This window comes from Echiichthys vipera, assembly GCF_963691815.1.
Source record: "Echiichthys vipera genome assembly, chromosome: 13".
NCBI classification, from domain to species: Eukaryota; Metazoa; Chordata; class Actinopteri; order Perciformes; family Trachinidae; genus Echiichthys; species Echiichthys vipera.
In genome coordinates, this window is record NC_139838.1 from 1,436,671 (window position 1) to 1,452,444 (window position 15,774).

General features: G+C 39.8%; 1 protein-coding gene across 2 annotated transcripts in view; it reads left to right on the forward strand.

Annotated features, from left to right (window-relative positions):
- The window catches only part of arhgef2a (Rho guanine nucleotide exchange factor (GEF) 2a), a 159,131-nt gene extending 148,609 nt beyond the window's left edge, over positions 1–10,522 (forward strand). For both annotated transcript variants that reach the window (XM_083925466.1, XM_083925467.1), the window contains 4 exons: positions 1,837–1,887; positions 2,118–2,441; positions 5,288–5,450; positions 9,471–10,522. In XM_083925466.1, the coding sequence (XP_083781592.1) occupies positions 1,837–1,887; positions 2,118–2,441; positions 5,288–5,450; positions 9,471–9,499 (567 nt within the window). In that variant the 3' untranslated portion in view covers positions 9,500–10,522. The remainder of the gene's footprint in view (positions 1–1,836; positions 1,888–2,117; positions 2,442–5,287; positions 5,451–9,470) is intronic.
- Positions 10,523–15,774: the final 5,252 nt, after the last annotated feature.

Consider the following 15,774-nt stretch of genomic DNA (forward strand, 5'->3'; position numbering starts at 1 on the left):
GTTGTTTAAGATGTTTAGAGTAGCGTCAAGCTGCCACCACCTTTGTTAACCCGGTCTGGTCGGGTATTAGAGGTCAGAGAGCACCCACTACAGACATGTATAAAAATAGACAATCTGTATTTTCAATTCATTTTTAGGTTAGGGACGTTTGCACTCAGCAGGCCAATGAGGGCAGCTCCAGCAGGTCAGGCAGGTAACTCCACCATCCGGCGACACCAACACTGCACATGAGAGAACACACCCAGAAAGGGACACTGCACACAAATCACTTCACAGCACCTAGAACAGGTATCACACTACACACAATGGGAGCTCAAAATCACACGGGCTCCTTAGGGACCACTACAACATAAAGGGTCGAACCCCACTCTTAACACTAGGGGGAGATAGAGCGCTGCAAGAGTAATGTGCCGCTGGCACACTGACGTCAGTTAATTAAAACCCTTTAAGAGGGAAATCATATAACACTCGGACATTAACTGTCAAGACTACAAGTAAGTTTATATGAAAATCACTAAAATAAAGGACTAATCCTGCCCCGGTCTGGTGACAAGATCCCCCGTGGGGCCTAGGCAATGGAACTGGGCTGTGCAACGGAGAACAGGCAGCTCAGCTGGCAGGCGTGGAGTCGTTCAGAGTGGTCGGCGTAAACTGATGTGGCTGCTACATGAGAGCACAGGTAAGGCATGACTACTCCCCGATCCCTCGCTACCTAAAGGAGGTTTCTGGCCTCCCCTCTTGATACAGGACTGATCGACACGACAAACTCCCCTACTCAGCTGTCTTCACTGCCAGCAACACTATAAGCTGCGAACAGCACCCACCCGCCACAGTGCCACTGGCTCCCAAAAAGCTCAGGCCGACCGCTCTCACGTCCTCCCATCTCTTCCTCCTCTCGCTCTCCCCCCGCCTGTTTTCTTCCCAGCCGCTGACCCCTGTGAGTCTCCTCCCCCTCCCAGGTGAACTGCATCAGCCCTTGATTGCCCTTTTTGTTCTTCTTTGCAGTTTGATCGTATATAAACTCAAAATACATGGCACCAGTGGGATTTGATCTGGTAGTATTTAAACTCTAAGCCTAGCACCCTAACTAGTGAGATATAGATCCACTATGAGAAAATAAAAACCATAGTGTAGTCTATTACATCATTCAGTGTAGTGATGTCAGAGGAGCAGGAGAATATGGATCAAAATTGATAAAAATGTAGCTTTCATTTCAAGATATCTATTTTCATAAATAATAAACAAGTCAGACACCTTTTTAAAAAGAAAATCAAGAGCCTCATTTAAACAGATGCTTTATTAATTTAAGGACTGTTGTGCTTACATTAGTTCTTTACAAGTGTTCAAACATATAAATGTTTCCAGGGAAATATGTTTCCCCTGGTCAACTGTAGTTTAATGATTTTTCAATCATCTTTTTGGTCAAATATAAAACAATGGATGAAGTCTGTTTGGTGTATTATTTTCTCAGTGGTGCCATCCACTGGATGAAAATGGAACACAGAAACTACCTTACATGCTCATGTACCCTTAATTCCGGTTGCGAACAATCAAAACATGCAAACACACGTGCGTGTAATTGCCTGAAAGAAAACATCAGTGAAACAGTGACAGACGGACGTGCACACGCTCTTAGTGTAGCGCGCTGCTTCTTGTTACGCGTGATGAAGTCTATGCACAAGTGTAACAAATTGTTCTATTAATCACACGGGCACGTACACACTGCTGTTCACGCATTTTCTCTAAAAGACACGGACAGAAACCCATAGTGTGTGTGTGTGTGTGTGACAGAGAGAGACACACATCAGTATTAAGTATGCTGCCTGTGTTTTACAGAAGCTCTATCAGAGGCTGGTGAATCTCAGTGTTTATCTCCATGCACTCCAGGTGAGTAGGTTTCTGTACATCTTTATAGTAAAGTGCAACACATGCTATGCTAAAAGAAACTTCTTACACACTTGCAGTCTAGGGGCGCAGTGTGTGTGTGTGTGTGTGTGTGTGTGTGTGGGGGGGGGGGGGGGGGGGCGGCACGCACGTCTCCAACAGGCACACTTCTGTTTCTGCTTGGATGTCCATTTTAAAATCTTTTAAACGGCATTCTCCATTGTAACCTGTAGGCTGCTGTCATCAAACAAGACTCCATCTTGGAGATGCTGCTGCCACAGGATACCGCAGTGCCAGCTGCGGGAGGAGTGTGGCGCCCTCTGTGGCGAGATGGTGGACATCGGGAGGCCAGTGCAGGGTCAACCATTGGGGAGCTGGCTCTTTTACAGAGACAACACAGCCTGCTGCAGGAGGAGCTGCTTAGGCTGCGGGATGCAGAGAGCCGGTTCAAGGACAGTGAGAAGGTCCGGGCAAAGCTGGAGAGGCAGGTCCGACACATGAAGGTCTGCAGTGGGGCAGCACCTGCCTCCCAGCAGCTGGGGGAGCAGGCTTCTCAAGTGAGATATTTGTGTTGCAATTCCATAAGGTTAGGAACTCACAAGAGACAGATTTTCAAAGTCAAGAGGCTGAGATAAGTTTATTGCCAAGTAGGTTTTCACATACAAGTCAAACAGCTGAGAAACGGGGTAGTTGTCAGAGCTTTACATACCAGGGGGGTGTACTACGAAGCGCGCTGACCATACCCAGGCCTTCTTTGGATAACCTTGATCGAAAAATACGAAACTCTCACTAAATGGTACCCGAAAGCTCACTCAAGAGTTAATTTGTCAAGCCAGGGCTTCTGCTTTAGTTTCAATGCGCGTTCTCATAAAAAGGGCGTGCATCGCATCATTTGACTCACCCTTTGGACAGATCAAAGGCCGCATGTTTCACTCAAGAAGAGCAGATCATTATAATGAACTCATACGAGCAGTTCAAGAGCACGATAACAGCAAGGGGCAACCTGCTTTATTTTACATTTCAGGGAACGCAAAGGTGTAATGCACCAAACAATTCCATAACCTTCAGTGAATAACTTTTCCTTGTGACGTAAGAACAGGATTTATTTTAAAACACATTAATGCACATTGCATGGGAGACGAACCAGCACACATTGTAACAGGTGTGGAGTGAACCCAATTGCAGCACAGATGAACCAGGTATTCCTTTTAAAACAGTATTTAGCAGATAAGAGCAGGTACACGGCTGACCAGGGGAGAGCAGAAACAGGCCAGGTGCCAACCGTCCACAGGCAGACAAGGAACAGAAAACAGGCAGGCAATACTCATGGTCAGGGACAGAAGGCTGGTGGATATATCGGGGCGTAGACGAGAGGCGTAGGTCAAAGGCAAGTCAGGCCGATATCAGGTAAGCAATCCGGGAACAAGTGCTGGAGAATCAGGTATGAAAGCGAAGACAATCTGGCAAAGAGTGAGTGAAGTGAGGCTGCATATACACTTGCTTGATTCGAGATGGTGAGCTGGTGAGAGCAGCAGGTGAAAGCTGTAGACTGATCAGGAGTGTGGCTGAGCAGCAGAGAAGGGAGGAGCCGAGCAAACTGACATATACTGGCTTGATTGGAGATGGCGAGCAGGTGAGAGCAGCAGGTGAAAGCTATAGACTGATCAGGAGTGTGGCTGAGCAGCAAAGCAGGGGAGGAGCCGAGCAGACTGTGACACACATAATTACAAGACTGATGCACTACCTCCACTCTACCACTGTCTCACGGAGGCAGAGGTTTTCTTTAACCTGAAACACTATAAAATCCTTCCTTGACAGTTTGAGTGGACAAAAAGCTCTGAAACATCACAAACACATTGAGAGATGAGTTGAGCGCAGCTACAACCCTGTGGATAACATGGCACACCGTATTTTTGCTCAGATTTTCGGCATTACCAACTGCCTGCATGCAAGTATGGTCAGAGGCCAAAGAGTGGACCGGCTAAACTAAATAGATAGATGTTACAAAATAAAAGACTGTACAATGAACAAGACAAGACTAAACTAAAGACAAAGAAGAGTAATACAAGAGAAGAAGGACGCAGTGAGGAAAAGAGGAGACAGCTTGGATCTGCTATCTTTAAGTCCAGTTCTACGGTGTGGTCCTGGATAATGAGATGCATTCATTTTTCCGCTGAAACTTGGAGGAACACCCTCTTTTCGTTGTCCCCAAAGAAGAGGATCGGTTTTCATATGAATAAAGCAAATCAGACCAAATGTATGAATTCAACAGTAATTAAGCACAGTAACACATAATGTGAACGTTCTCTTAGTCAATAATCCTGTGGGAATGCTGCCAGTGACACATTACATCAAGACATTCATTAAAATAATAATTTGGTGATCGTGACTTAATATATCTTAATAATGTGTTAAAATAACATCTTATATGATAATATACAGTATGAGCGTATGACACATGCATAATACTGTATATGCAAAATATAATCCTTAGTTGATTTCTTCATGTTAGTACTAATAGTATTGTTTGATATCACAACAATTCTGTAACTTTGCTATTTTTGATCTTAGAAAAATCTGAGTAATTTCAAACAACACAAATTCCTTACAGATTAATAAAAATACACACTATAACAATTTTACACTTCCTTTAATAGTTGTTTCAGGAACATATTAAAAATTATCTGATAAGGTCTCTGTGAGCTGTTTAGGGTCATAAAAAGTGTTTCACAGGTTTCTGTGGAATGTTTGGTCTTGAGTTAGAGAGTCACTGTGCAATAAACTTATCTCTTGAGAAAGAGGGGGAGAAGTATTTATCTCCATTAGTTAACTTATAAATTTCACTTTTTGACAGTGTCTGTTCATCTTTCATTAATTAGTCTTAGTCTTGATACCAGGTGTCAAGGGTCAAAGGATCAAAAGAGAAGAGCAGGGACGGGGCCAGTTCATAGCTGGGCCCAGGGCCAGAGAGGGAGAAAGATGGGCCCAAAACACATGCCTAGGTTCCTGTTTGGTATGAAGGACTGGCATTTAGGGGTGTCCCCTTTTATTTGATGACGATGAATTAGGCAATATTTCCTACACAACCGCGTTATGTTAATAGAAGCAACTACAAAAGCATCCTCATTGCTTGATGACCTCCATTTCATCTCTAATTGCAAATTTCCAATCAAATAGAATTATAAAACGCATCAGATTTATTGTAAACTCTGATGATGTCATAGTGGTGGCATCACGGTTATTATCGTGTCAGACAAATTCCTCCAGAATCACACAAGACCTTAGAAAATCATCATCCTTTAAATAAGCATTTTTTACAATAAGCAGGTTTACAGTACAGCACATGGCGCCACATGTTCACTGGGTTTCTACAGACTCTGTCCTCTTTTTCTTGCTGTTGTAGCCTACATCTCTGCAGCCAGGAAGGGAGGTCTCAACTGGAGATGACACCCTGTGGGCAGCCCAGCAACCTGCCCACCAATCAGATGGCCCCCAGGACTGCAGTGATTTGGAGGTAGACATAACATCAGATGATGACGATGGGACGGTATCTGAAAGCTCCAAAGGTCAGATTAGAGACAAAACACAGTGACTCTGAATGTTACATGCATCATTTTAGTAACAGTCTTTTAGGAAGGGCTAGAAAGTAAGCTTTAAAAGTTAGAAAAATAGTTCGGTAAAACTGGAAATGTTACACTGTTACATCTTTAAGGGAAATAATTGTAGGCTCACCTTTAGGCTACAAAAAAAAGTACATTAACATGTTAATTTTCAAACTTGACACAAAGCAACAATACATTATTCTATAGACAGACCTTTGCACCCTGGCTAGCTGATTATCGTTTATTAATACACTGGAGATCAAAGTTTGAGAACAAAGTATTAATACTTGATATATTCTGCAATACTGTTATTTGTTCTTGTTCAGAATTTAATTGAATATCTTCTGTGGCTATACCACTGCTCTCCTAGCATGTTTCTCTTCAACAAAAACCTTTATTTTGTGAAAAAGCAATGAAAATTAGAGATCAGTAACTATTGTGTCAGAAGAGCAGTGTGAGAAACTAGTGATGTCCTGTGGGAACAGATGTGCTGAGGTCATTCAAAGCTGTGGAGAAGGAAACATTGTTTAAATCTTCTCTTCTGACACAGTTGTTACTGTTCTCTAATTTTGATCACTGTTTTTTTCACAAAATAAAGGTTTTTATTGAAGTGCCTTGGTTATTTAAAAAAAAAACATGCTAGTAGAGCAGTGGTATAGACACAGAAGATATTCTATTCTATATAGATATTCTCTGTACTTGTTTTACTAGATCTTAGTGCTGCCTTCGACAGTTTTGACCGTCGCATCCTGCTACAGAGACTGGAGCATCTAATTGGCATTAAAGGAACCGCATTAAGCTGGTTTAAGTCTTATTTATCTGATAGATCTCAGTTTGTACATGTTAACAAATACTCCACACTAAAGTCAGTAACGGAGTCCCACAGGGTTCTGTCCTTGGATTGATTCTTATCACCTTATATATGCTTCCCTTAGGAAATATTATAAGGAAGCCCTCCATACATTTTCATTGTTATGCTGATGATACACAATTGTATTTATCGATTACAAGAAGAAACCGATCACTTAGATAAACTTCAAAGGTGCATTAAGGAAATAAAAAGTTGGATGACCTGCAATTTTCTGATGTTAAACTCAGATAAAACTGAAGTTATTGTACTTGGCCCAAAGGCCTCCGAAACTCAATAGCTAAAGATATTGTATGACACGGCCAACACAACCCCGGGTATTTTACTACTTCCAAATAGGCAAACACTCGCGTCTATGGCTTCCGAGGCTTGGCTGCCCGTTCATACGTTTCAAAGGGGAACGTTTCGGCTGCCAGGCTAGGGGGTAAAGTGTGTGTGTGGGCTCACCTGCTTCGTCGTCGGCCTCCTTCAACGCCCGTCACATGGTCAGCTCGCTCCCAGCGGTCCGACTCTCAGTTACATTCGGACTCCATTCGACAGTTCATTTTTAACATGTAGCACGCGGACAAAACTTAAACAAACGTAATCGCGCAAACAGGACAGCCAATCACAAGGTGTGTGTGCCGTGACAATTGCACAAAGCACATGGACTCCGGAGAAGAATTGAAGTTGGTAACATGCATTAATGGGACATGAATGATACAGTTTGTGAGAAAGGAGAGATAAGTTCAAAGTATCACAGGAAGTCCCCCAGCAGACTAGGTCTATAGCAGCATAATTAAGGGCTAGTAAGCCCTAGCTGTAAGCTTTATCAAAGAGGAAAGTTTTAAGTTTACTCTTAAATATGGGGACAGTGTCTTCCTCCAGAACAACACTTGGGAGTTGGTTCCACAGGAGAGGAGCTTGGTAGCTGAAGGCCTGCCTCCCATTCTACTTTTGGAGACTCTATGAACTACAAGTAGCCCTGCATTCTCAGAGCGCAGCGATCTAGTCGGGTAATACGGTACTATGAGCTCTTTAAGATATGATGGAGCCTGATAGTGATGCACTGTTTGCAGTTATGTCCAGGTGCATCGCAGTTAATACCATTGATTGATTAAGAATAATATTCTCATTAACATCGAATGGGTTGCGGGTTTGTGAAATAATACATCATTATGGAAAATATTACAGTAATTACATTCTGTAAATGTAGAAGAACTGCTGTCCACTGCTGCAGCAGATAGCTTCCTTTTTCCATCAGGTATGTGTGTCCACAATAGGAGAGAGGTGTGTGTACATATGCACCACGAACAACAGCTTTCAGTAATTATCTCAGAAGCTTAATGTTTAGTTTTGCATACTTTGCATGGAGCACTCCACCCTGTGTGAAGAGTTGAACTGGTGATTGGATTCATTCATTTGAAGATGTAACTGCAGCTGAGCATGTTCTTTCAGAGCCTCCATCTTGTCACGTTCACGGTCATCATGTGTGTTGACTTTTTTTGTTTTGCTCTATTGTAAACTTTTTTGAAACACATTCACATCTCTACTTCCAGTCTGTCCCCTATATGTTGCCCTCTTAAAGCCACACACACATGTTCCTATTACACTTCTGCCCTTACTACATGCCTGACTCAGACAATGGAAGTTACCGATTCCAAATTACAAGTGAATGCAGCTTAACCTAGTTACGATCTTGGCCGACCATCCGCTGTCAGCAGCGTCACTAACATGGCGGCTTATTTACATCTAGGGAGGGAATGTCTCCCCGGACACGGATAATGTAATATATCTGTTTCTTAGGGATTAAAGCAAAACAAATCCTCCGACTGAATTTTTTTTTTAGGCCAAGTTGTATTGCCTATCTACAATTTGTATTTGTAAAACCATTTTCAAATTGATCTGAAAGATCCACATTCACACAAAATGGAAGGTACCAAACTAGTATAGTATGTTGAAAAAAGTCAAAGCGAGGGGAATTTTGTGAGGTATTTTTCATTTTCTCTGACCAAAGATCAATGAACAAACTCCAAGGATCTGAAATTACTTTATCTTTATGTTTTACTATCCTCAAGATACAAAGTTTAGTGCAATCATCAGGTTCTCTGGGTTAGTCTTGTCTACCCCTAGAAACTATCATTCAGTAGATTGTTTCAACGGTATTCAATACTTAAGTCTTCACTTTTCTCCGTCTTTTCTTAAACAATATAATAATAACAACAATATCTAAGGTAATTAAACCTACATAGAAAGGGGATAGATGTGTATAGTTATTTAAGTATCTAACAGCCAGAGTGAAAAAGATGAAGTGAATGAGGGAGTCAGAGAGTGGCTCTCACAACACTGGAAACACACTAGCAGCCAGATGGAGTCGTATGACGGCGGTGGATCATATCGGGACCCGTTTCACAAAGACAAGAAAACCAAATCTAATCGTTTCTTAAAATCATTCCTCACGTTAACTTGACAGCTCCAAAATAGATTGCAGAAATCAGAAAATACATTATCGCTCACCCGTTCCTCAGTCAGAAACCTTAGTCTGTTGTATTGCATCAAGTCCAAACATTTCAACGCTTGTTCCTCTGTTGGTCTCTAAACTGCACAAGTTCTGCAGCATAATCGACCTACTGTTGTTAAACGATTACCAAATTAGCAGAAAAGATCAATGATGGAAACAATACAAACAGCCTCCTCATTGTAACACAGTCATGTGTTCATTATTGAGAAGATACTTGTTGAGCCACAGTGTTAACAAGCTTTTGATTATAAAGTTGGTCTAATTGATTAATACACAACGTAGCATTCCTTATGGTGGTACATTATACATACACTGTTAATCTTGTTATGCCTCAGACAAAAAAACGCAAAAATATTTTTCATGGAAATATATGTATTTCAAATCTAAAAATGGCTCAGTACTGAGTCCAATAGATGGAAATCCGTCGGAACGACTGAGAACTTTAAACGTTTCACAATACACAAAGTATTAATTATTTGTTCACTAATTTTAATCTCATCATGGTAGAACATTGTGCTGTAATTTGAATTGTGTGAATTTATAGAATCAAGACACCACAGAAATTCTTGTAGTTTTACGGGAACCGCTGGCTAAATGTTTCGTTCTCTTTTTTCAGATCTTCAAGATATTCCAGAGGAGATCTGATCCTCAGCATGTTTCACTGTGCTAATGAGCTTATAGCTATACTTAATTATGATATAAACGGATTGACTCCAACGATGAGCATGTCTATCTTTTCTGCCAGTCTTAATGTTTATTTAGCTGCTTTGCTTTTGAGTAGATTGCTTGTGAGGTGACTTGTTTTATTTTTCAGTTATGCTTTCAGTTATCACTTGACCAAAGTGGCACGGAAAACGGATGGATATTGCTTAAATGTAACTCTTTTAAATGTAACTCTATTAAATGTTAAGATTTGACAACATGAATATTAGGACTAATGTTTGGAGCTGCTACTGTTTTCAACATTAGCATTTGTAATCTTCAATCATTTTTTGGTGCACAGACCACAGGGACCCTGGGAGGCTCCTCACTGCATATGTGCACAGATAATCTGATGTCCTGTCTAAGGAGGGCACACGTATATTTCTTCTGGATTTGGTTTTTGTTATTTTTGTAATTGCGTTAATACAAAAAAATTAAAAATTAAAATTAAAAATTATGAAAAGAAGTGTACATAATGAGTAGAAATAATTCAGCAGCCTTAAACATGTAATTTAATTTAAAGCTCACATCCAAATATACTTTATGACCAACACAGTGATTGATGTGTTACAAGTGCAGTGACGAGCTCCAGACCAACATCAGTCACCAGTGTCACTAACATGGTGGTGTATTTACATCTAGAGAGGGAATGTCTCCACAGACTCACAGCTGTGAATACTCAGAAAGAGGCAACAAGTGCTTTTATTAGTGGGTCATATGAATAATCACCATTGTTTTAACTCACTCTGTGATAGATAGGAACTTTAAAGAAAATGAAATAGATGAAAATGTTATAGATTATATCTTTTAATAACAGCCAACTGTGCCCAAGTGCCCATTAAATCTGCAAATGTGTTGAGGTTTTTCAATCAATCAATCAAACAATCAATTAATTACTTGTCACGTAAAATCGTAAAATACTATTCTAGTGAAGTGTAATCCTGTCAGTTCCTTTAATGTATGCATTAAAATAGTAATAATAGTTATATATATATATATATAACTATTATTATATATATATATATATATATATATATATACAGTATATACTTTGTATATACATAAAGAGGAGTTATGCAATTAATAATTAAAAGCAATAACCCAGTAATCTAAAGGAGACACATGATGCATGATATTATTTTGAATGCTTTCGTCTGATGAAAAGGAATTGTCATCAAACTGAATAGGTTTTGTGTGATAATCATCTGGGTAGTTGATTATCAGACAACTGTTTCATATTTCAAAACACTAATAATAAGAAGAGTTCAGCATTTCACAAACTTCTTTCTGTCTGTTGATAATTGTCAATGTTCAACCTGGAAGGATGGTTAGTAATCTGTTCACACTGGCAGACATGACAGCAGTCAGATGACGGTGGGTTCATCAGAAGAGCCTGAGTGTATTGCTGCCTTACTCTGAACAGAGTTCTCGGTTACTAATAGGCGCTTTTAATTTTGGGTTAAGAAATAATCAATCAGGTGTCTGTTTGACTTGGTTGTTTTGCATGTTTTCTAATTTGCCCTCTCTTTTCTTACTACTGCAACAGAATTAAGCTTTTAGCTTTATTGTGTTTTTATCCTATTGTACTGTATGTTAGGACTGGCTGATTGCATTCTGGTACGAAGAAGGTGGTGGCAAACTTACACTCGTCGGCCAAGAATATAATATTATCCTCAGGATATAGCTTTTCAGTGGATTTTAAATTTATATGATGGTTAATGGTTTGAACAGCCCTTTGAGTTATGCAAATGTTTCTGTGGCTGCAAAATGATTGTGAACTTTCTACTCTTATATTGGAATGTTCCAACCGTATGTCTACTTTTTGCTACATGTATTTTAGCCAACAATCTCAGGGGCCATCCATACAAATGCGGGTACTTTTGAAACCGTTTGTTTCTCTGCACGGTTTGTCCTTTCATTGACACCGATGAAGTCAAATCCGCGGCCGCTGCCTCGACGACGTTCAGCCTCTTTACATGGGGTGACTGCTCTTAACACTTAGCCACCGGCCGCCCCCAGGGTCAACTTTTTTGGAAAAGTCCGGTTTCAGCAGTCATGTGTGGACAGGAAAACCGAGGAAAACCACGACACTGTTTGACGGTATACAGCACTCTAGACATGACCAGCTGACGGGGTTGCTGTTATGAAAGACATGGTCAAAATATTAATGCTATTTATCAACTTTGAAACAGGAATCGGCCCAGCCTCAGTTCGCCATTGTTGTTTTTCCTGTTTGAATTTTTCAAGCCTAGTAATTGGCTAAAATGGCCTCCCTGTTAATGTGCACGACATAGTTTGAAGCGGATTTTGCGGTTCCATGTGGACAGAGATATTTAACCAGGGGCCACAAAGATTTGGTTTCAAAAATACCTGTGTTCGTGTGGACTAGGCCTAAGTGACAATTGTCTGCCTGAAATGACATTATCAGTACAATGTTTGATGGAAAATACTGTTCAAAGCCAACATAGTAATGAGATGTATACAGTATTTGTCAGGCCTGACCTGAAACAAGGACTGTACTTACTTTTGCACTTGTGAATTGTATTATTACATAAAAAAAATAAAAAAATAACACCAAATGTCTGTGTATATTTCTTTGATGGACACAGCAAAAGAAGACTAATTGACTGCAGTAGTTAGAGAAGACTGATACAAATGCTATCTGGTAATACACCTCACAGTGACTGTCTTAATGATGTATACAGCCAGAATTAACAATAGTAGACTCACAATAATTCAAATTAATTTTATTTACAGTGCCAATTCACAACAAAAGTTATCTCAGGACACTTACAGAGTAGGAAAAGACCACACTCTATGACTTATTTATGATTTACATAGACCCAACAATTCCCCCTTGAGCATACAGTGGCGTTGAAAACCTTCCCTTTAACAGGCAGGAACGTCGGACGGACCCAGCTCTATGGAAGACGGACATCTGTTTGCACCGGTGCGGGGGGAAGAAAAGGAGAGAGAAAGAGAGAAAAGACGGACAGATGGACAGAGAGAGACAAAGACAGACAGAGAGACAGCTCCAGAGATGCAAGCAACCACAAAAGTATCAGTAACTATAAAAATATCTATAGTAATGGGAAAATGACTTATATTTTATGGCAGTTAATATAGAATAATAGGAACAAGCACAGCTAAGGTGACAGAATATGACAATGATAATAATTATGGTGGTAAATATGATCAATGATGAGTAATGGTAATAATAGCTGTGCTACAATGAGATATATTATGATGATGATGTTTTTATGGCTACAAATTTTATCATTTATATTTTATAATTTGTAGAACTAATGATAGTATATGAGTTAATAAAACAATAGTTGTTATGAACGGTGCGGGGAATAACTCCGAGGAGCGGGACCCAAATGCAGACACAGACACTGAGTAAGAAGTAAACAAACGTTTAATCGAAAAACAAATAACAAACAGTGTCCTGGGAACGGGGAAAACAGGAATGGGGTCCGGGTGTAGATGACGAAGAACAAACATGAGGATCAGGAGACAAACACGAACGGGTGGTGGACAAACAGGAACTCGAGAAACTAAAACAAAAGAAACAAAGAAACAGTTAATGAAAAACAAAGCAACACAGATATAGCAAACGAGCATGGGTAATTGGGAGAATCAGCAACGACAGACAAACACAAAAGGAAAGACACAAGCAGGTAGAAACAGACAGAGGGAGACAAACTCACACAAAAGGATGAGGGAAGGGCCTGACAGGACAGGGAACAATAGTGTTGCTACACAATAGTGCTGCTACGCAATAATACATTAAAATTAAAATAAGGGCAGCACAGTGGTGCAGTGGGTAGCACTGTCCCATTACAGTCAGCAGGTTCTGGGTTGTTAATGAAATGTAAACATAAATGAAGAATATAAAATATCAAAATATCCAGTAACTCCCATGTACTGTAGGATCTCAGTCATACGACCTCCTTTCTCACACAGAAGTAAGGCTAAGTCCCCTAGAGGCAAACATCCAAATCTAGACATCTGGAACGTCAGCCAAGGAAGAGAGAGGACCCAGGACAAAAGTTAAGGAAAAGTTTTAAGTTTGGACTGAAAAGTCTTAACAGAGTCAGACTGTGTGACATCAGCGAGGGTATTTCAGTGGAAGGTGACATGATAGCAACAGGCCCTGAAGCCTGCTGACTTCTTTTTCACTCTATTCTGAGAGCATACAGCACACATGCCACTGAGAACTGTATACGTCACCTTAAAGACATCTCATGTGGATAGGGAGTCAACGAAGAAGACTGGTGTAATATCAAATGTTCAAGTTTTAGTTTAAACTCCAGCAGCAGTGTTCTGTTTTAAGGCTTTCAATACTAGCATACTAGGAAATTTGATGGTGTACTGATTTTGTATTTGAAACTGTTGGCTGAACTGAAAAACAAGAGCATGTAAAGATTTCAATCCAATTCGATTCTATTGGATTCACAGTGCAAAATCATCAACAAAAGTTATCTCAGGACACTTTACAGATAGAGTAGGTAAAGACCACACTCTATGACTGATTTATGATTTACAAAGACCCAACAATTCCCCCATGAGTAGCAACAAGTCACACAATCTTTAATAATAATAATAATAATAATAATAATAACAATACATTTCAAACTTCAGTCCTGATTCTTTGGTGAATTGTGTAGTTTTGATTTTGTTAAATTTACAGTGTGTCTCTCTTTAATGAAAATGTTTCATGGTTGAACATCTTGAAACTTTCAAGACTTTAAAACAATGCAGAAAGCATTTTTTTCTAATAGTAGCACACCAGCAATCATCTGAATATTTATTGAAACAGTTCTGAACGACTCTTTCTGTGAAGATCAACTGTTTCACATTTAACTCTCTGAAAGTGAATGCTGAACAACTCCTAATATGATACACAGCCTTTTCGCCTTAATGCTAGACTGGAGCCCTGTCACCATATACAGTATGCAGTATGAGCGCCATCAGGCCACACTACTCAGACCCCATAATAGAAAAGGTCACTGTCCAACACACCAACCCACAGACACACAGAGGGGAAACATATCACCTATCTCATCTGATTTTTTGGTTTGATAGCAAAGATGTATTTTCCAGAATAGTTTAGAGTTCAGTCATTTAGAAACACATAAACAAACTTCATGTACATTTCTGTTTCACTTTCTCTGCCTTCATGTCTGCCTATTTGTGGGCACAGCTAGTCTCTTACTCTAATCCTCATGACAATGTCAGCCAAAAGATGTTTATTAATAACCAACTGGGCCTAGAGAGGGAATAACTGTCATAGTCACCCCGTCGCCCCTGTACTCTGTCCATCCCCAGGAGAAATCCAATTATAGGCCTTACAGGCCAGGTGATGGAATAGGGTTACAGGGCAGGCATTCGTCCCACTGTCAGTCTGTATTGTGTTTGTTCTATCGCACAACCTCTCACCCCATCACCAGGACTGTTCATAGAAATGAAAGACTCTTTAAGCATAAAGGAGCACCCTGACAGTTATACACATGTGCTTTTAGTTTAGTTAGCCTTTTGTCTTCAAAGTCAGTAGCAAAGTTTCATGAACAGAAATCTCAACAGTGAAATATGACTACAACATCCATCAGTGGATATAACCTGAGAAACACTGACAATACTTCCTTCAAAATTGGACACATATTAATCAGTATTAAATCTGCACTAGTCCATATTATTGGGTTAAAAAATATCAACTTTATAAGTATAAGTTTATAATTAAACATGTTTTGGGGTTTTACATCCATACTCTAAAACCATCTAATTGTCTAAGACGTTTCATTGTAAGTACTTCTTTGTAGATAAGTGTTTTGAGCTTTCTTATAGATAAGCTTATACTTTATGAATCATTAAGATTCAAAACGTCATGTTCATATAATATACACTAATATTAAAGTGTGTTTACTAATGTGTAAAGGCCAGGGTTTTGTTGGCCTTGTTGAAGAGCAGGGCCTTTTTTCTCCCCTGAACAAAAGCCTGGTTGCTGATTGGATATAACTCTAAGCGGGATATGACGTCAGTAGTACTTGACGCTACAATAACTCGCAACATTTTTAAAAGCTGATGAAGTAGAGAGTAGACATTTTTATCCAAATTTATACAAATACAAATTATACAAATTTATACAAACCAGCAAAGTGAAATATAAAACACTACACTCTACATTCACTACCACAAGCTACAGCTGTCTGCTCTGA